Genomic DNA, 22,438 nt, shown 5'->3' on the forward strand with positions numbered 1-22,438 from the left:
ACCTGGTGGATTTTAAGACATGCTGACAAGTTGTTAACTTTTCTTCGTTGCTGCCACATTATGCAACAGTCCAGCTGACTCATCTGTTGCCACCACTTGACAGATACACCTTATGTGCAACAATCTCCTCGGTGCCGACACATCACATCCTGACAGAAAGTTGGAAACAATTTCCTCTCCATCTCATGGCTGCCCACACGCTGTTCAAAGGTTTCAACAAAAGTATTAAAAGACTGATCAAAGTATCCATTTGTGCTTTTCCACGAGACCTCATCCGACGTTCTTTTCACACTTTTTCTCTGAGTTTCTGCCTTCACACTTTATTTCTGAGTGAGAGTACACAGCTGCACCTGCAAGTGACTGTAAACTGCACCAACTTCACACTCTGAACTCCTCATCTCTCTCTTTCTCCTTCGCTACACGTCAGCGGGATCTGTGCCTTTGTCCAAGTCGCTGATATCAGAGACAGGCCTTCTATTCAGTGGAGGCGACAGTGAAAATACACAAGACATGACAATGACGGATGACTCCCTGTCAGCCAGCTGCCTTAACCAAGGACAGAGTGCTTTTTCTGCTCCCGCTCTCCTCACACACACACACACACACACACACACACACACACACACACACATGCACGCACACACACAAGCACACACACACAAAACAATTAGTGCTGCAGCCGCATCTGAGGCAAACGGAGGAAAATCAAATCTGTAGTCACCCGACTGCTTTCACAACCATGTTCAGCAGCGACCTCAAACTGTGCGAGTCTTCGCTCTGCACACTGACAAATCTGTCCTGTCAAGAGCGACCAAAACGCCGAACACAGGGAACGCCACACAAATGCATAAAGAGCCGAGCGGCGGACAAACTCTCCGAAACCCGACCTGCGAGTTAGCCGCTGAACTCATATTTAAGGATCAATATCAGTGTCTGTCGCTGCCGTTCCTGCACACTCTGTGTCATGTCCTGTACCTGCTATGAATCGATCTAATCTGAAGTGAGAGAGATAGAGAGAGAGGTCGCAGCTCAGTTATAAATCTCAGCATGAAAACCTTCTAATTCTGGCTCACCTGTGGAGCTGCAAGCATTTTCCAAAGTTCATGTTCATCAAACAAATATCTGACAATGCAAAGAGGAAATGAAGAAAACATGGCCTGCAAAGGTAGATCTGAGATGACATGAGGGACCTGCGACAGAGAGGTATAACTTGGTTTGGATCGAGTGAACACAGCTAAAACTGACATCCATGTGCAGGTGAAACTTAGCTAGAAAAGTGCTGAAGGTAAAGAATTAACACATTATGGCACTCAACACTTGACAAAGGAACATGTGCATATTCTCTAACAGTCTGCAAAAAGGGGTTTATTATTAATATTATAAGTGTATTTTATAGTATTCTCCTATTAAGGCTACTTTTTTCTTGATCTGCTCCTTTGTTAATTTGCTGCTGAAGCGGTTTGCTGTTAATGCAAACTCAGCTTTCTCTCTGTCCACCAGTTGTCTCTGTAAAATCAGCATAATGTTTATTTCCATGGCAGTAAAGCAACATTTTCCTGCCACTTAAAGCTTCTCTTCATGGCATTCACTACGATTCTCGTGCATTAACTAATTGATGCCACTTCGTCATTCTTTTGATGTTAAGCTCTTGTTGTTGTTAAGCTACCGTCAATAAAACTTAAAACAAACACTTCCTGCAGAGGTATTTCAGATTAAAATGGTTTCAGCAGCTCATATGGAATCATGTCCCCCTTTTCCTAGCATGCCTTTAATTTGAAGCATCGGCAGGAAGTGCCGCAATTTATTGAGAACGTCTTAAAATTGCATGACAGAACAATTTAAAAATGATTAGAAAAAAACTCAACTGGAGAGTTTGACATGACTCTCTTGTCTTGACTTGCCATTCTACAGCAGGTTATTTCCTCTCTTGCCTCCTCTGCATGTTCTGGGCACAGACTCCAATATTTGAGCTTTTATTTGAGGATTTATGGTGTATAAATGGGCAAAGAATGTGCTTAATGTGACATGAAACAGCAGCAGTTTCTGAAGGAATAAGAACTCCTAGGGGCTTTTAATTTAACATAAAAGTCAAACGCCACTTATACCCCTCAGTCCCAGGCCTTAGATATGCACCTTGAGAGGAAAAATGATGGTGATGGTGGGGAAGGTATCATTCTACCTTTCAGTACACCGGTCCTTACCTGTGTTGATCTCAGGACGAGGGGTGAGGTTAATCTCGTCGGCTACTGTTAAAGGAAGGGGAAGGAAAGAGGGAGGGATACAAACATTTGGGGTTCAGTTAGTGCTCATGACATTCCACATGCAACATTCAGGTAGCGCTGCAAACATCACAAACTGCTTCATCTCAATTAGGATCGGACGCCATGCGAGACAAGGAGATGGGGGGGTGGGGTGAAAAGGGTTTGAGGATAGCAATCAGACTTGTTGTGATATCAACACGGCACAGAGCGGCAATCTGGTCGGGAAGATTAGATATGATTATAGAGAGTGCGAGCAGAGAGACTGTTGCAGCCAAAGCAATCAGCGACTGTTCGAAGCCATTTCAAGGTGAATCAACACAGTGAAGTTCTTGACTTTGGCGAGAGATGCAGAGTCTGTTTTCATACAAAGAGGAGAGGAGGTGGAATACATTTAAATATAAGGAACATGTCTGAAACATGGGGGGCGTGCAGGGACACGTATTCAAGGTTACACGACATCTGATTTTCTTAAGTGTTTACAGAGTTTGAAGTGGCTGAGGAGTGTTGCTTTTCTTCATGCAGTTAACCCAACACATCTCATATCTGTTCAGTGTGTTGGGGGGGAATTTACCGCATGATTGCTAAACACTGTGCATGATCCATACAGCACCATATTCAATACATTTGCGATGTGAAGTACCTCGAACGACTCGAGGCGTCCATGTCTCTTTTTTCAGGCACTTCAGTGTTATTTGGGAGCAAATCTGATATTTTGTGGCTTGAAGAAAAATCTAATATCCCAGTGACAACTTGGATCTTGACATGATCGTTAGTGGCAAATCCACAACTGGTGATTACGACAACTTGACATGACATGAAAATTTCAACTAAATGCTTCTACATTAGAGACGATTACATCATACTTAATTAAATCCTGCAGATGATGAAACTGATATGGATTTGACAGATACTTCAGTAACACTTAATATTACAGTACACACATTCACAGTTAACTAGTTGCTTACTAGCCTGCACATTAGTAGCATACTGGCTCTTTATTAGTCTTAATAAAGCACTAATTAAAACTTTAATCAGCATATTTTACGACTACTAGGCCGTTAACTAATCACTGCTGGTTCATAGTAAGTAAAAAAGTTGTTTTACATAAATTACAAAACTAATAATCTAACCCTAACCCTTAATAACCAGAAGCTCCAAAATAAGACAATAAGTGCTTTATAATGAGCTAATATGCTACTAATATGAACGCTAACAAGCAGCTAGTTAATGGTGAATATATGCACCTTAATGTTTGTTAGGTGTTTTTTGGTGGTTTACAACTTCAAATCATCCCAGCGACTGACAGCAGGTGGAGGATTTCACATCCCACCTCAGTCCAACATGTCTCATCGCCCTGAAACTGAATGAACGTCCCACATTGTGGAAAGAACGTGGAGGTTTTGAGAGTTGTACCTAGATCCATGCTCTTGGACTTGCGTGTCTTGATGATCTCGAGCTGAGAAGCGTCTCCAAACTGCTTGGTGCGTTTCTCCGACATGCTCTGGCGTCCGAAGCCCTCCCTTTGGAAAGCGGCGTCTGGATCGTTTTCATCTGGACTCAGGGGGCTGGATGGAGGGTTGAAGATAAGATAAGACTGAGTTTATTGAGCGCTCACAGGGAGAACTGTGTCACTTGTGTCACAGCACTAAAAGGAAGGACAATAACAGACGAACGGAGGAATCGATACAATATAGATAACTGACATTTCTAGCATGAGATACTACAGCAAAGAAGAGAAAGACAACACAAAAAAGACACCAAAGTGGAAAAGACAGAGTTAAAAGAGGAGCAAACACTAAAAAGGTTCAAAGAAGTTCAAAGAACATCTCTTCTTTGAACTCAAAGCAGGAAAAAAACTGTGAACGAGAGATGGAGGGAACTCCAGGAAAGAATTAATGAGGAAAAAGAGCAAAAATAAGAACGGGAAGGTGGAAATGAGAGAAAGAACAAAGTTGGAGAGGGGAAGACGCCATGTGGGAGAAAAATGAAATAGACAGAAAGTGAGAGAATGAAAGGTTGAAAGATAGGAGAAGCTAAAGGAGAGGGTAAGGATGCCAGAGAAATAATGAGAGGCGGTGAAAGAGAAACACCAAGTGACACCAACAGGGGTAAAAAGAAAAAAAAAAAAATAGTATCAGAGAAAAAGGCAAGGCATTGTGGGACAGGTAAGAAGACACGGGGGAAGAGGGAAGAGGAATAAAAGAAGGAACGAAAGGAGAAATCAGAGGAAGAAAAGATAAAAGAAAAAGATGAAATTAAAAAAAAGATTGTGGAAAGAGAAAGAGAAAGAAAAGGAGGAAGAGAAATGACGGTCAGACACAAAAATAAAGAAACAGACGGATTCGCTCAGGGAGTCATTATATATGATTCCTCATCACTGACAATAGATATACTCACTTAATCATTCGGATCAATTATCAAGAAAAATACTAAACATTCTCCCACTTCAGCTCCTCAAATGTCCCCTTGGACTCAGAGAAGTAGTTAATTGGTGGAAAAATTATCTATCAGATTATGGGATAATGGTTAGCTGCAGCCCGGCGCTACACTTCACAGTCATTTGTTGATTCTCTGACACTGACATGCAAACGCGCAGCAAAAAAATATGGCGGGCCCTCGTCAGCGCTGGGTCAGAACGGGGTCCTTCACGTTGGGCCGAGGGCTTCCCCGGTGAGCGCCGCTTGAAATCAGAGGGCAATCAAGGGGAGGACACACTCACAAACCGACTGAGAGCGGAGGAGACACACTGACCTTGTTCAAACGACCAGCTTTTAGGAGGTGACACAGAAAAAAAAACCTGATTTGCTATGCAGGAAATTCTGAATTTGTCCCCAATTTTAACGGCGTTTACACACCAGGGACGTCACGAATAAACACAAAAATGTGAAACTGCAAACCTTTCACATCAAATCTATTCAAACCGGCAGCGATGTGAACCTGTTAGAGCTTTAAATGGATGGTCGCCGTCCTTCTTCAGGAACGATCAGCCAGTGATGGTGTGAGAGGATGAATAGTTTTGCTCACTTGTCATTCTGATTGGGCAGCTCTTTGGCCCACGGCGGCGTCACGTCAGCGGCGAAGGCCACGTCGTCGTGGGAGCTGGACGACGACTGGTCAGAGAGGTGTGGCGGGAGGAGCGGCGGCCGGTCGTCCTCTATGATCACAGTGTCGTCCTGCGGCATGTTGACCGTCGGCGAGAGCTGATAGTTTCCTGGAGGAGACAAGGTCATTTTTTAAATTCTTTAATTCAACTGTGATGTGACACGAACTTTCCACTTCCTCCTTCTTTGTCAGCTGCCATGCACACCCCCACTCTTCTGGCTGACCACACAGGGAGAGTACAACACGACTTAGATGAGATAGATAGCTCTCATGTCTGCATGTTAAGCTCCGAGCTGGAGCACAGGGGAAACAGCGAGCCTGGTTCTTTCCACGGCTCAGATTGTGATTTTAGAGGGAGTTACATCAGAGTGGAACTATTTCTTGATGGAAAACTGTTAATCCATCTGCCCAGCACTTGTGCGTTCTGGTTGCCTGACAACATGATGGTGATGCCAGGACTCCATAAGTCACTGCTTCTGGCTGCTGTTTGCCGAGAAATCGTACATCACTGGACTCCCTGCAAAACCACCGTTCTGTCTGAGTACGGATTAAACAGAAGAGATAAAACATGAAAATCTAAACTCTAAAGGCGTTGGTTGGTGTATTTTCAAATGTTGGACAATGGTCACCTGTTTCTGCCTCCTGTCTTTATGCTAAGCTAAGCTAATCACCTCCTCGACCTAGCTCCATACTTAAAAGGTCCGGCGTGTAGGATTCAGTGGCATCTAGTGGTGGGGTTGCTGACTGCTACCAGCTGAACACTCCTCGCCCCAACCTCCCCTTCCAAGCGTGAAAACCACGAAAGAACCAGCGTTTGGTTTGTCTGTTCTGGGCTACTGTGGAAACATGGCGGAGCAAAATGATGGACCCCCTGGACGTTAATAATAAGCTCATTCTAAGGTAAGAATCACACAAACATTCTTATTGTCAGGTTATTGTAATGAAAGCATGATTACGAATATTATTTTCCAATAGACCCCTCTAAAGCAAGCTATCCAGCAAAGAAAGCTAAAATGTTGAGCTATTTCATGCTAACATCCGCTAACATTTTTTGTTAAATGTTCCCACGTGAATCAGATTCAGTCAACATGTTCCGCTGGACGTTTTGTCCCTCAGTGCTCAAAACATCTGTTATAGAGTCATTATTTCCAACCTTTGCGCAGTATATACGAGGTAAATGTTGATATATGGTCTCTATTGTAAACATGGACATCAATGATGATCGCAATTACTGTCAAATAACGAGCGACGTGCATCCACATATGCATAAATTATGAGTCATTTACAGATTTGTCAGCGCGAGTCACGCTAACGCTGCTTTCTGCTAATTGAGAGCTACGTCAATGTGATCACAAACGCATGTTTAACTCCATTCGGCGGATCCACCTCGCTGTGATGCCTCGACAGCGAATGATGATCGAACCTTCAGGATTTATTTGAAAGGAAAATGAGACTGTGGTTCGAAAAAATAACACCTACTTCTCCCAGCTCCAAGCAGAATAACAGAAAATGAATATCATCTACATGGAAAAAAAGCAGCCCACCCTCAGGAATGAGTTTATTTGCGACATCAGGCAACTGCCGTATCAAGCGTGAGACTGCAGTAACTGTTTAATGGGCAAACTACAAGAAAACAAGAACGAAACAAAACAAACACACAAAAACACGGGGTAACTTTTTCAACCACAAAACATATTTGGAAGTTTAAAGGCGGAGTGAAACTGCTCCTGGCTAATCAGCTTATACCGAGAGGAGTTTGGCAGCAGGCACAATGGTGTTCCTATGTCAAAACACTGTGATTAATTCAAGCTGTGCCCTCGCAAATACAGATAAAAACTTCCCTGTGCCGAGGCGAAGAAATAAAATAGTCCCCTTTCTCCGCCTGTGAAAAGCAAGGCTTAAAAACTCCCATTGATATGCAGCACATGACTTTGTCTTTAATCTGTATTTTGAAATTGGGAGTGTGGGGGGGGGCACTACTCGGCATCAAAAGAAGGGCAGCTTCAATGCCTCATAAAAGCCTTGTGTACTGAGCTCAGGGAGAAGTTTGTTTGTCTTCAGAAAGCGCTGGGCTTTAAAGACGGGGGACCTGGAGGTCTGAGCCAGGCCTGCTGTTTGCTTCTCATAACCGAGCACCGAGGGGGGCCGCTGTGCCGCTGGGTGCTGCAGCTCCCGGCCAGCGCGGGTGAATGACCTGATGTAAATGAATGGAGGACGAAAGGGGCGGGTGGTGTGACGGTGTGTGTGTGTGTGTGTGTGTGTGTGTGTGTGTATGAAGGCAGTTTAAAAAGTCATCAGTCAGTGTTCTCTGCTATGTTCCTTAAATAATAAGGAGCTACAAAGTGGCCTGTTATTCAAATGAACTCGTTGGTGCACTTTGCACGGTCTTAACCCCGTAGTGTTAGCAACGTGGCCTGACTCTCACTTCTTAAATGGTAAAATCATCTAGAAGCGCTCTTTTAAGCAGCAGTTCGTTTGCACTGGAAGGAACATTTTTCAGTTAATGTCATAACTGCCGAAAAATTAAATAAGAATAAAAGCGGACGTTCCAGTTTTTTGGTTTGTTTCTGTCTGTCATTCACTTCCATCCTGCTAAACTGGTTGTTGTGGTGGGATATTTACGCACATTTATGTCAGCAGGTGTATTGTGGTACACATTTAGAGTATCTGTAACATGTAAAGATGAATTTAACACTTTAATACCACGTTATTTTGGGCGTGTTCCGCCGAAATTTAAACAAATGGGCTACTTGTGATCCCTTGACCCTTGTCTTGTAGTTGGAGGAAATGATTTCCTGCACTGTTGGACAGACAGACGGCTGTAAAGGATGATCATTTTAAGGCCTCAGGTGTATTTGCCACCTGGATCATTTTTAATGACACGGATTCGTTTTGAAAACCGCCACAAAGGCTGAAAAGAGTCCGATCTAACGACACACACGTTCCACGTTCACGTTCATGCATCATTCATTTCCTCTTCTGTGAGAGTCCTGCACAGGGGTGAGATAACAGGATGATGTGACAGACACTGGTGGCAGTATTTATAAAACTAACCAAAGATACATGCACGTGCATCAGAGAGACGTGTGTTAGCATGTGTGTGCATGTAAATGAGCATTTAGCCACACACACACTTGAAGTGTGCTGGACTGCGTGTGCAAAAGCGTGCGAGTGCACGCCCTTAACTCAGTCGGACCTTTGCTGCATTAACTAGAACTGTTGCAGTGGTTGCAGTGGTTTCAGTGTGTGTGTGTGTGTGTGTGTGTGTGTGTGTGTGTGTGTGTGTGTGTGTGTGTGTGTTTGTGTGTGTGTGTGTGTCTTACTTCAGCCACAACCCCCCCCTGCTGTGTGTGTTTGTTATTCACTGTGAATCTGGGAGTCCGGGTGAGTCCTCTAGTACAGCATGGCCACTTCTCTCCGTCAGACCACACGCACGCACACACGCACGCACGCACGCACACACGCACACACACACACACACACACACACACACACACACACACACACACACACACACACACACACACGGAGCCACTTAATCCCATTTCCCTAAGCAGTCCAATGCACGACACTGAGAATCCCATCAATGTCACAGTTTGAATCACTGCAGTACAATCAACTGGCAGCTACTGAGTAGAAAACCAATGAATCTGTCAACTCACTGGCCTGGTAAAAGGAGAAAAAAAGCCTCTTTGTTTTAGTGCCAGCACCCGAGGGCAGCCATCCGCCAGCAACAACGGCGCTGCCATGTGGACGGAGCGCACACCCATCACCTGAGAATCAAACCAGCGGACACACACATTATCTTTCCCAGTGGCTGCAGTAATGTCTGCCTGAACTGCAGGGGAACAATAGGTGGCATTTCATTCGAGATTCTCCGGGAGAGACTATTATTACAATTAGATGCTTTTTGTGCAAAACTGCTGAGTACTTGAGGGGAAAAAAGAGATTTTCTAGAAAATGGAAGCAACAGGTGAGAATAACACGAGGTGAAAGACACACAGAGGAGATTTTTTTTGGTCCTCTTTTCATTTTGTCTCGTCTCGGTCTATTTGCATAATTAGTGAGGAGGGTGTTGCCAGGGGTGCCGGGCCTTGAAAGCTACTGGCCTGAAGGAATAATTAAGTCGCTCTCTTATCCCTGGCATCTTCAGAGCGCAGAGAGCCAGCAAGTGATCTAAGAGTGCGCACGGGCCAAAACGCAAGCTGATATGTTCTGAATGGGAATGGTGTTGTCTTCTAAGAAAGCCTAATGCATGATTTATGCTTTGTGGCACCCTCACAATGAGAAAACAGAATTATTCCAAGCAACTGTGAAAGACCCCTCAGCACACACACACACACACAACTTTATCTATTCAAGGGAGGTTTGCTGAGCATGCAAAGCTCTACTTCATATTCACACACGTTCACATCTGGGAGGTGCCAAGTGCATCTCCAGTCTGCTGCTGGCTCCGGAGCAGCGGCACTGCAGCAGCCCAGAGTCGGGCATCTGCTCTTCCAGACCGTTCCACAGTGTTTAGAGCAGCCATGACACAGCTGCTTGTGTCTGTGAGTCACTTGTGTCAACGCAGAGGACAGAACTACATGCGGCAACAGTGAATTAGCTTGTGCATTCTCCTGCAGTATTTCCAATTTGTTTTAGTCGAGTTTTAGCTGCTTTGCACTGGCTTCCTGTGACATTCAGAATCAGATTCATGGTCTTCCTCCTTATACAAAGCCCTTAATGGACTGGGACCAACTGACATCGCTAACTCCCTTGTTTACTATTCGCTTCAAGAACACTGTGTTCATCTGCCGCTGGTTTGTTGGAGGTTTCCAGCAACAGATGAATGAAAATCAAGGATGCAGCCTTTGTCCATCGCGCCCCAAAGCTCTGGAACAAACTACCTGCAGCTATCAGGAAGCAGCTCGCTGAATATTACCAATAGAAAGCTAAAAACTGATCTCTTCACTCTAGCCTTTAACAAGCTGTGATTTCCTGGTGTGGGTCTGAAACTTCAGCGCTTTGTCTCGTGCTTCTGCGCTGCTGCACTTCTTTCTTTGCTGTATTTTACTTGGTTTTATGTTTTCTGTGAAATCCATATTTACTTATTTTATTCCGGGTTTTATTTTCCATTTCATGTTAAGCGCTTTCTTTCTCATTCTTATGAACAAGCAGACAATAAAAAAAGATGCAAAATAAAATCAACTACAGAGGTTATGGACATAATATACAAAAGTATATAGATGTATAGATGGATATTAGCATGTGTTGACATAAGTAATGGATCAGGGCAGAAATAAAAACTGTAATATTTCGTGTCTTCTTTTCCCATTTCGCTCATTTGTGTAAAATGACCCTTTAAATACTAAAGAAATGAAAAGTTGTCATAATTATGAACTTTAGACTTTAGGTTAATTAAATAAAGCCGTGCGGAAAACAAGAAAAAAATTCTCAAGCATTTGTTCAGCACTAAAAAACAAGCTTGTCACTAAATATACTGTAATAAAGATAAATGAATTACAGCAGCAACAGGATTTTATTAATCCACGGGTGAGTTCCTCCTTCATATGAGCAAATATCTTGAAGGATATCTACGTGCCTCAGTGTTCGACGGGGGAACCTGTTTTAGAGCGAATCTCGCACTAATAATAAAGACAGGCCTATAAAAGTTTACTGAAGGGGGATGTGAGAATGGCATCAAGCTGAGTCCACCAGCTTAAACCTGGAGCCCGCTGGCCTTTATCCTTCCTGCTTAGCCCACAGTGGCAAATTAAACATCGCTTCAAATAAAGCTTTAATCCCTCCCCAACCTCTCCAATCTCACTTGGACACGAAACCGCACGGTGATCTTCTCAAAAATGTGCGGCTTCGGTACGTCAAGGTCACGCCGAGCGCCTGGAAAAATGGACCGACACTCTTAAGTTTTATTAGCGACTTGATTCAGAAACCACACGGAAGAGGAAGAGGATCCAAAATATTCTACAGGACAAATTGGGGTTGAAATTTCCCCTTGGGTGGTCAGGAAAAAAACCTTCCACTGGGCTGATTAAGTGTTTAATAAGCAGAGAAATGTCTCATGTGTCTGTGATAGTTAGTAATTACACAGTGCACATCCCTCCACAGGCCAACCTCCGAGCTTTCCTGCAGCTGGTGTCCCGTCTTGTTGAGGTTAGGTGAAATATTAGAAGAAACGGGCCACTCGAGCCAAGCCGACGTCTTAATTTCCCTGCTTGGTCCTGCACATACGAAGAACTAAACGTGCACCCACGTGACAGCGGGTGAAAAAGCAGCCGGTGCTGGTGTTTGATGAGGCAGGAGGAACTCTGTGTTTTTTAATCCTGAGGACGGGTGTCACTGAACACCACGACCACCACTCGTGTCAGGTCATTCAAGGCGAGCGCCTCCATCTTTTGTATAATCCCTCCAGCTCTTGTTCAGGTTGATGATGGCGAGCCGCTCCACATTTCGAACAACCTTTAATGCTATGTTAGGGAAGATTGGGAGCAGAGGGACAAATACCAATAATAACTTTGCATATTTTACTTCAGTTTATCGTTCTTCAGCCCTTCTGCATCTACCAATCTCTTCTTTTCTCTTGATTTACTCTCCCGGTTCAAAATGCTGCAGCCCTGTGAGGCCTGCAGACACTGAAATACTCCAGAACACAGAAGCAGGACTACACTGGAACTATTCTGTCCTCTCCGCCGGCTTACACAACAAAAACATACATGTACCTGCTCTGCTTGTTTACTCCCAAAAGCCTTTTACTGCAGATGAGCACAACCCAGCACCTGGAGACAGGCTCAGGGGTGTCTCAGCCTCATTTTTTTTGGCCCTGATCCAGATCAGGATCAGAGTCCCTGCGCTGCAGAGTGCACTTGAACCTGACATCAGACAAGTGTCACTCTGGCCTAATCGAGTTACTCGTGGCGCTAACGCCGATTAGCAACAGCCGATATGACCTGCTGCCGCGACACTGGTCAACAGTGATAGTTGGTGCCGGCTAAGAAGGAGAAGCTGCTCGCAACATGAAGTGAAGCGCGGCGTTTGAACTCATTCACATGCACACACACTCGTAAAGGAGGGAAGCGCTGCAACACTACATACAGAAAGGATCCCATAAACCCTTGAAACATCCTTGGATCGGCCGATTCTGAGGATTGGCTCAGGACTTCTCTAATTTGGGATTGAATTTAAATTGTTCTCAGAGCCCTGAATTAACTGCCCCTCATTGACAGAATATATATATATGTGTATATCTGGGACCTCTAATGCTCTTACATGCCCTTCTCATTTCCATCAGATGTGCAGATTGTGACTGTTTCAAGCCTCAGCACATCCAGCTTTCATTCATCATCCATCTCTGTTGGCGCTCTACGTCGGGATAAGTCCACGCTGGCAGCACCGTGTTGATTGTCTACTGTACATTTGGAGTGATTACAGCACTTTGATGGACTCTAGCTGTTATAGAAGGCCTGCAGACACGGACGTCAGCTCATCCGCTCGCCTCAGTGACAGCGATCTTGTTTGCTGTTGTTGAGCTGCTGTCATCTCCTGCGTATCCCAACCCCGTCGGCTCATTATAAGCCCTCGCTGGTTGTTAAGCACGGATGAACGAAGCCGCTGTGGCAGCCTCCTGCAGCTTCACCTTTCAACACTTCTTTTGTCAGTCATAACTCGCACTTTTTTTTAAAGTTTACACCCACAGCAGTGTCAACGTCGACCAATTTGCATGAAAGGAAGATCACACCTTTGCTGATTTAATTGATTAACGAGGTGAAGTTGGTAGGAGCTAATTGGGAAGAAGTTCCTGCGCTCAATTAATATACATTTCAGGTATTTTGTGGTACTTTTCCAGACTGATGTGCGTGTGCGGTTGAAGTGTTATGTAGCCCTTGGATTACATAAATAATTTAGTTTGAGGTGCAAAGCAAACAAACAACTGCATGAGACAAAAGGAACAAAGACAGTTGGGTTATTTTGTACTTTCTTGAATTTAACACGGGCGAGCCGAGCACTTACACCATCTGGTGTACAGAAGCCTTTCTTTGACACTCGGCAACGTCACCACACGCCCATCAATCATTCAAGTGCCACACAGGGACACAAATATGCTTGCTAATCTATTTCACTTAATCCAACACACACACGCTCTGCGTCTGCATCAGCACGCGAACTAACACACATGCATACAGACGCACTCTCAGAAAAGGCACAAAGCAAACACCCACAAAGACAGAATCAATCACCGGCAGAGCGTCTGCACCAACGAATCGTCTAGGGGCCCTTTTTTCCATCTCTGTCTCTCTCTCCCTGACATTTTCCGAGACATTAAAAGCCACTGAGTCTTGACAGGAACTCAGACCAGATGACACAATCAGCCCATATTCTGTGTTGACAAAACCTGACAGGTTAGACCACAGTATCTATCAGGAAAACACAGACTAACAGAAGGGAAATGTAAATGCTGCATTTGTATTCTAAGAGCTGCTCTTGTCTGCTCCATAGTGCTATTATCATAGTGTAATTGATCTTAGCATAGGAACACAGCGTGGCATAAAGATCCACCTCAGAGGGCACATAAACCTCAACTGGGGAGAAAACAGGATCATCATCAGCAGCAATCAAAGGAGTAGAGCAAGCCAAAGGGAGCACGTTCTGACTAAAGATACGTCGATCTTACCGATTGTGCGAGGCATCATGCCTTGTCGTGGCATCAAGTTGTCATCCAGGCCCTCCAGGCCACCGTACAGGGAGTGGGAGATTCGGCGCTCGTGGTCGTCCAGAGAGGTGTTCATCGTCTGAGATCCCAGCGGACTTCCTGGCGCCTCCTGAATGAGGAAGGAGGTGATATTATATTAGAATGATTCTTGTATTTCGTCAATCTTCGTTCTTTGCTGTATCAGCAACTTTTATTACATCTTGCGACCACTTGAACCATTTGCGAGGGACTTTGAGAAGCCATAGGCCTTCAGATTAATGTCCTACACATCCTATCACAGTCCAAACTGGAACAACATCCATGATCTTCACACAAACTGGAGGCAGAAAGAGCCACAGTCAGAGAATGAGGCGGAAGGGAACCTGCCACGCAAGCACCTAACTGTAATGGATGGACACAGGGTCAGCTATCCATGCTAATGCTAGCAGTGTGATAACCAGGATAAATGAGCATGGATTTCCAATAGGCTGTTACGCCACAGGCTGTTAGCGAGCTAGTTTTCCCCCTCAGGGGACGGCGAGCTTGCTAGCGTCCTGACATTTCCCTCAGGACCCACGATGACAATCACTTGTTTGCTGGACAAATAGACCATTTGCTGGCTCTGTCACCCATAAACACACATCCTCGGCCTTTCCATTGCACATGTGTGTGTGTGTGTGTGTGTGTGTTTGTCCACTGGATAGTTAACTGTATTGATTTGCTATGGTTTCTGCATTTACTGCTGAAGGTGATGACAGCTCGTTGCCATAAAGGTAACCATCATCGCAGCATCACATAAACAAACAATAACACTCGACTTAATACTGGAACTAAATTACTCTGATCAATGACTGGAACTAGCTGGACTGGATGCTGTAATAAACACCACCGAGCAGATTGTGAGTCCAGTTTACAGGAGAATACACATGTGTGGGTAAATCAGTGGAAGTCAATGGTAAGGATGTGGATTTCAGACCAGAAGGCTTCTTGTTTAAATCTCCAGACTAGAAATACTTTCACTTCCTGAGTGGCAGAAAACCCACAACATAAAACTATCGATACTGCGATGTATTAAAAGTACGTAAGTATTTTTGTTTTTGCAAAATGTACCTAAATATCAAAATGTGAAGGTGCTGCGTTTCCATGCAAGCATTATTTAAATGTTGCGACCAGCTGCTGTAGAAACACTTTAAACTTCATATCCTGTTGTTGAGCATGTTAATCTAGAACAGATAATAATTTAGAAGGTGATCATCCAGTAGTTCTTCTAAATGCAGAGGAGCAGAAACAGAAAGGAGTGCAAACTGAAATACTGCAGTAAAGTAAATACAGTGTTTAAGTTTTAACAATAACTTCTGATCAGACCAGTGTTATCTACATTTTCAGTATCATATGGAGCAGAAATTCATATTTTGCAGGATTTCAGGTGAAAACAAATTCTTATTTTCGCTTAATTACTGGACTAATTAAACAGCTTGAATCCCCGTTAACAACCAATCGAACCTACGCATGGATACGACAACTCTTCCATGGAAACTAATCTCTAAGGTCGCCATATGGCGCCGTGACTGCTGGCACGCGCCTGCTCTCGACTTTAAATGAGATAGCTAATGAACTGGCCGGCCGAGGGGCCGAGGTGAAACGCCTCAGCGGCAGCCGAGGGGATTCTGCGCACCGAGGGCGCATCGACAAATCACGCCGCAGCTCGTTGCATATTCAGGCTGGTAATTGAGCTCCGGGAAGGTCTCGATCCCATCGGGTGCCGACGGCGATGAGGAAGGCGGCTGCTCCGGGTTCGCTGGGTTTCTGCGGGGACGGCGGAAGGAGCGGGAGCAGTCGGGTTTTCATTTATACAACCGCAAACATTTGAGATTGATCTGAGATTTGCTGTCAGGGGATATGAGCATGCAGAAGAAAGTAAACACAGGATTATTTGATCCCAAATGTCAGGATGGGTACGATAATATGTCAATACGAGCCACAGCTTTCGTCTTATAGTAACTGGGTCTGATTGGATTTGAACTAATATTTGACTGACAGCTGGTTGTGAGGTATCAGCATCTGCAGCGACTCTATAGGGACTTTGTACATCAGCCTGTTTGACTATGAGCGTATTAAATTGTTGTTTTCCTCCTCTCTGAGCGGCTTGGACACTATTTCTTATAAATAGCCCGACACTCGGACAGCCTCAGGCCATGCCTCCGGCTCTGCATGTGAAGCGGAGATTGACAAGACTCCCAGCGCTCAAATTTTATTCATCCACTCTGCTGCCTGTGTTGTCTCACTGCATTGACATGGCCGCACCACACACACATACACACACACACAGGGTATCTGTTTGCACACCAAGACGCAGAAACATCCCTAAAAATAAACGCATTCATGCATAAGCAGGATGTACAAAAGCACAAACTACACACTCACAACACACACACACTGGCCCAGACACAAAGACGTGTGTGCATGTACACACACAGAGACACACAAACATAAAACACACCTCCAGGCTTAGCCTCTGCTTTCAATTACCAGACGGACCGAGGGGAAATCAAAACTTTGACACACCAGGTTGGAAAAGGAGAGCAGGGAAGCCAGGCGATGCCGGAGGCGTGCATGTGCACGCGGACGTGCACGGCCATACGCAGACACACACACACACACACACACACACACACACACACACACACACACACACACACACACACACACACACACACACACACACACACACACACACACACACACACACACACACACTCAGCCTCGGCTTTCAAGCAGGCGACAGGCCGGGGTGTACAGAGAATGTAAAAACATGACATTGAGGGGAGGAAAAAGTTGTGTAGGTCCGTCCGCAGCCTTGTTTTTATAAAAAAACACAAAGAAAAAAAAAGAAATTCCTCCAGCTGCCTCCAGGGAGGTGCGCGTGCGTGGGAGGGGGTGCTGAACTACTGTGACCTAACTACTTTTATTTCATGAGACGATTCATTGCCGCTCATGAGGATATTTCCCAGTGGTTTGTTTTGGGTTGAGCGTCCTTTGCAGAGGGTCTTACTGAGTGTCTTTATTCACGACAGCCATTTTTCATTTCATCACAGAAAACACAGACACTGTAATTAAAACAACTTTGATCTGAAATAGAATCACAATCAACCCGAAACTTGATAATTTGATCTTTTTGATTTGATTTCAAGTGATTAAATTAAATATGTTACATCTGCAACAACGCAGCACTAAAACAGACTTTCAAAAATCACTTTTCATTTATTTATTTCGCTTTTTGACTTTTGACTAAACTGCAATTAGCAGGTAAAGAAAGATCCTGTGAAGGAAAGCAATCCCCCATTTACTCAGTCACAAATGTTGACATGTGCTGGTTCAGGGTGTTTGCCCGTCCCAGTTTTTCCACTGGACTCAGGGGTCAACAGTCGACACTACAGTCCTGAATGTGAAACATGAAGTCTGAGGTGTGAACCTGCTGCTGCTGCAGGTCATGCATGCTCACTCAGGGTAAATAATAAGAAGGAATCATTATGTTTATATCTCCAAACTGACCCGATTCAATGTAACAACGCATTTTGATTAAGCGGTTTACACAAGGACCACACAATTCATTCCATCGCGGGTTTTATTTTCATAATGGAGTCCATGTTTCATTCTAACAGTGGAGTCGGTTAGGCCGAACAAGCAGCTTTAGTCATGCAGACTCCATGATCTAAAAAAGCTGTTTCAATGGCAGCTTCCTTTTCAGAGTATTTATCTGACTGGTGTTGATATATTGCATTTATCCTATTTGGATATTCATTGCAAGTTTTATCCTCATCAGACATTCATCCACAGTCTCCAAACAAGTGAAAGCAGCTGGTGTCGCCCCCCCTGTCCTCCACCTTCTTCCTTACCTCGTTTCTTTTGGCCACTCGTCTGGCCACGATGAGCTGGATCATCCCACGTTTGTTGCCTTCTGTTGACATGGACTTGCGTAGCGTCTCCATGGCGTCCTGGTTGGTTTTGCCCAGCAGCGACTCTCCATTGACGGCGATCAACTGGTCGTTGACTCGAAGCCGCCCGTCCTGTTGGTGGACAAGAAACCGCACGTAAAAAAACGAGCATCATCCCGACCAGCAAACAGTAAATGCTGTAAACTCACGGTCTCGCTCAGAGTGTATCCTGTTTCCAGCCGTGATCTAATCTCTAGCAGGGATGTGTGCTTTTAAGTGCATTATTATGTTCTGTCAACACACACTTGTTGGTATGAAAAACAAGAAAGAGTGTTGAGATGTACTGCAGCGCGGCGACAGAAAACAGGGCACTTTGCGTTGATAGATTTGATCACAGATGAAGCTTTTCTTCAGAGTCGCTGAGGATTTTACTTCACTTTGCCTGCCAAAAGCACGTGGAGGTAAGAAACTACACCTGTCACGTTCTCACAGGTTGTCTGCAGACATTAGAAAGCCACATTCAGTGCCCTCCAGTGTGGGTCATATAGATCTGGTGTCAGTAAGACGGCTGTTGGGTTTATTTCGAGCAGGTAAGAGCAGCAGCTCACGAGGGACATGCGGTTAAACAGAGAGCCTCACTGCGTCTTTTATCAAATCTTCTAATTCTGTGCAGAAATGTTCCTGTTCATGTGAAGACTGTCCTGTATTTAAGAAGTAACTGAACAGCAGGCTGAAAAGCTGTGCTTCACTCAAGAGTTTTGACTCTTAAAGCACATGTATACATGCAGACTGCACATTAAGAGCAAATCTGTCAAAGCCTGAACCTTTGCTGAGTGCCACTGTAAGAATGAGACACCTACAAATACAAACTACTCCAGCATTTATACAAAACATGGATTCCTACTGAAATCCTCTTCTTTCATGTTTTCACTCACACCCTCCGTTAATTCCAGCAGATGATATCGTACCTTGCAGGCCGCCCCTCCGTTAATGATGGATTTGACGAAGATGCCCAGGTCAGCGTGGTTCTCCTTGGAGCGATTGCCTTTGACGCTGACACCCAACCCGGCTGAACCCGAGTCGCTGAGCGGGATCTCAAAGGTCAGGAACTCTCTGGTCCCGTCTGGGGTCAGGACCAAGTCGTCCTCCTCCGTCTTCTGTAAGAGAAGGAACAGAGAACGAGAGAGGGATGGATTTAGATTCTGGACTTATCCACATATATACCATATTTATTCAAACGAAACAAAACCATGCACTCATTTATTCCAGCTTAAAGCAATAACACAAAAGCTCCATGAGCCTCGCCATGATTCACTGTGTTCCTGTGGGTTGGCCAAAGGGCCAAAGTTAGAGGACATTCATTTGGCCATTTGAGGTTAATGAAAAGTACTTGCATATAAATTGCAGCCTTGGAAATAGCAGGGAGGTAAATCAGAGTGCAAGCTCATTAGCTGCATCAGATTTATTAGTGTTAAACAGACCAGCGCTCCCAAGTGTTAAACCAGGTACTTAGTATAAGCAGGCAGGGACTTATCTTCTGTAATCAAGGCACGATGCTCGGGTTCATCAGTACTAAAGCTTGTAGGTGGTTCTTTAAACTTTTAGGAAAGTGTCAGCCTCAAATTAGAAAGGGATTTAATCAGAGCCAGGAAGTGATGCACTGTTTCAGCGCTGCAGTTTGACGAGCGTGAGGTTGTAAAGATCAAAGCTAATGTATGAATATGTGGAGCTCCTCTTCTTCATATGAAACACCTGATGTGTAGCCTGCAGCTACTGTTCATCAAAACTCGTTGCGGCCCCTCATCTCACGCACAGGAAGCACAGCCCCACCAATCAGAAATAACATCACACTGGCTTTGTCTATACTGAAGAAATTCACTTCCATATGAATCCCTACAAAAAGATCGCAAAGAAAAGAGCGAGCGTAACGGTGCGCGTCACGCAGAAAGCTTCCGGCCTCCGGGAGGAAAGCGACGCGTGCGGCAACACAGATGCAGTCAGAGAGCTTTTACTGCGAAGCAGCTCGAGGTAGCACATCCAGTACATGCAAGTAGCCTGAAACACGAACTCCTTGCTTCAAAAAATGTGGGCACATGCGTCTGTCAGCAGATTTTTGCTCGTTACATGATACTATGATTAATTTTAGTCACATCTGGGGTAAAAACTGAACAGACTTTTATTTTTTTTTAATCATAATCTATTAACTCAAAGCAACTACAGCACAGACAGGTATGGAAAAGTACAGGAAAAGTAATTTAGCCCTAATTAATGACTGCTGCCTGATTTTGGACCGGCGCTGTAAATACTGAATGTAATGAAGCAGGAACTGTAAATATGAACATAAACAAATGGCACAGAGCCGGTTCACTCAATAAAACCACCTCACATTTACGGTAAGAGTCCCTGATAATTACGTGTCTAGCCTGAACCCTTCCTGAGTCCTAAACTTATCTCAATCTTTATCATTATAAAAAGAAAACTTCTTTCACTCCAAACGTCTAACTCTCTTTTTAACAGGATGAACACTCCCTAAAGGCCACATTTGAGACGCCACACACCTGTATCGTGACGCCAAGTGTGTCAAACAGGCGGTAAACTTCCCAGTAACCCTGCGTGAACACAGCAGCCTAATTGACATGCTGAGTGCTCTCCCTCTTCCCCTCCACAACAGGTGCTTCTCTCACTTTCTCTGCATTCATTCTCCCCCTCTCTTCCAGCTCAACAATAAAAAGCTATTCTCTCTTGCTTGTTATTTGACAGCTGTCCTCTGAATAGATGGGTGCGTGCACGCTCACGCCTGGCAATTATTGTGCACGCCTAATGAATTCAATCATCGGGCTCGGTGTCAGCATGTCATTAGCTCCTTTTGTTTGCCGGGAGAGAGATGGAATTGCTCTGGGTGGAACGCAAGGGGGAAGAAAGAGGGATGGAGGGAGAGGCGAAGTGGGGAAGGGGCTGGTGGGGGAGACAGAGGAGGAGGCAAGGGGCAAAAACGAGCATATAAGAAGGAAAGGGAGGGAAGAGCAGGAAGGGAGGAAGGAGGGAGATAAGGGGAAAGCAAGCATGAAGCGTGGAGTGTCTGCATGTTTCAGACAAATAAAAGCTACCTGGAATAATTCTGAGATAAAACTAAAAACAAAGCGGGAAAAAAACCCAGTTGGAATTTAATTATTTCCATGTTATTCTGCCTGGAATTGAATTTAAGGCTAATTAAAAAGTGACTAACTAACGACATAATCCTCCTGAACAGCAAATGGTCAGAAAACAGGAAATTAATTATGACAACTCAAAATATTACTGATCAATAAAGCAGATGTGACTTAATTTCAAGGTTAAAAATTAAAATCAATTAACTGACAAAAACACAGCAGGATGATGATCGTTAAGGATTTATCTCTTTTACATCTGAACCTACTTTAAAAGAGCTTCATTTTCAAATCCCACACGCCACAAACTAGCGGTTAGCATCATGTCAACGCTTTAAGGTTAAGGCGGCCTAGCCTGTCCTGTTAGCTGAAGCCGCTAAAGTGCAGAGCTGCATCGTTAGCGAATCAGAGGGCGTTCAGTCGATTAGCTCGTGAGCAACTGTGCCAACTTGTGGTCAAGTTAAAGATGCTAAATGTGAGTTTACTTGTACTTTGACTTTGCTCCAACTGACTGGTGAAAAAAATACGTATTAAATCTGATAAATGAGTTGTGATTATGCTCCACGAAAAAAGCTAAGCTACGTTAACCACAACAGGCCTGGAGATGAATTTACTGTTGCAGAGGATAATCAGAATCACACTGATGGTCAAAAAAATGCAAATGAGACATTTTGAACAAACTGTTAAGTGCTGGTAGTCGATTCAAGAGATTTTAAAGGACCTGAGTGATGCTGATGAAGGCAGGAAAGAGGAAACATGAGTAAAAGAGTGGGTAAAAATAAATAAACCACAGGCAGAGGAGGAGGCAGAGGAGGAGGCAGAGGAGGGGAGAAAGCTCAAAGTGAGAGGAGCTGAATGAAGGTGAGGGGAGGGGAGAGGGACGGGGACAAATAGAGCGAGGGTGAAAAGGCGAGGAGCCGAATAGAAAAAGGGTGGAAAGAAAGAGAGAGCGCGAGCATGACAATGACAGAGTGAGCGAGCGAGGGAGTGTGAATGAAAGGCCGACAGAAAGGGATGAATCCATGTGGAACACAAAAGGAGACAGACACTTCCACCTCTCTCACTGTACGTCTGTATCTCTCACTCCCGCCATGCTTCTCTTTGTCTACCTTTTCCCACCTGCCTCTTCTCCCACTGCTCACCCCCCCTTCAACCCGTGTCGCCTCCCCTCTCTAACCCTTCTTCTCTATCTCCAGCTTCCACCGTCGCTCCGTCTCCTCCTTCTTCATCACCCCTTTTGTGGGAGGGAAGACTGTGCCCATTCTAAGCCGGCTACGATTTTATCAATTAATCGATGAGCTGTTTGGT

At 44.6% G+C, this 22,438-nt stretch overlaps 1 protein-coding gene across 7 annotated transcripts in view; it reads right to left on the minus strand.

The window, feature by feature from the left end:
- LOC121614432 (partitioning defective 3 homolog) overlaps window positions 1-22,438 on the minus strand; it is a 220,602-nt gene that overhangs the window by 76,450 nt on the left and 121,714 nt on the right. For 3 of the 7 annotated variants that reach the window (XM_041948294.1, XM_041948293.1, XM_041948290.1), the window contains 6 exons: window positions 18,953-19,141; window positions 17,946-18,116; window positions 14,032-14,179; window positions 5,286-5,472; window positions 3,675-3,826; window positions 2,202-2,246 (listed from right to left, as the gene is read on the minus strand). In XM_041948294.1, coding sequence (XP_041804228.1) covers window positions 2,202-2,246; window positions 3,675-3,826; window positions 5,286-5,472; window positions 14,032-14,179; window positions 17,946-18,116; window positions 18,953-19,141 — 892 coding nt within the window. The remainder of the gene's footprint in view (window positions 1-2,201; window positions 2,247-3,674; window positions 3,827-5,285; window positions 5,473-14,031; window positions 14,180-17,945; window positions 18,117-18,952; window positions 19,142-22,438) is intronic. The other 4 variants (XM_041948295.1, XM_041948296.1, XM_041948292.1 and 1 more) reach the window with 2 other exon arrangements.

This window comes from Chelmon rostratus, chromosome 12, assembly GCF_017976325.1.
Source record: "Chelmon rostratus isolate fCheRos1 chromosome 12, fCheRos1.pri, whole genome shotgun sequence".
Classification (NCBI taxonomy): Eukaryota; Metazoa; Chordata; class Actinopteri; order Chaetodontiformes; family Chaetodontidae; genus Chelmon; species Chelmon rostratus.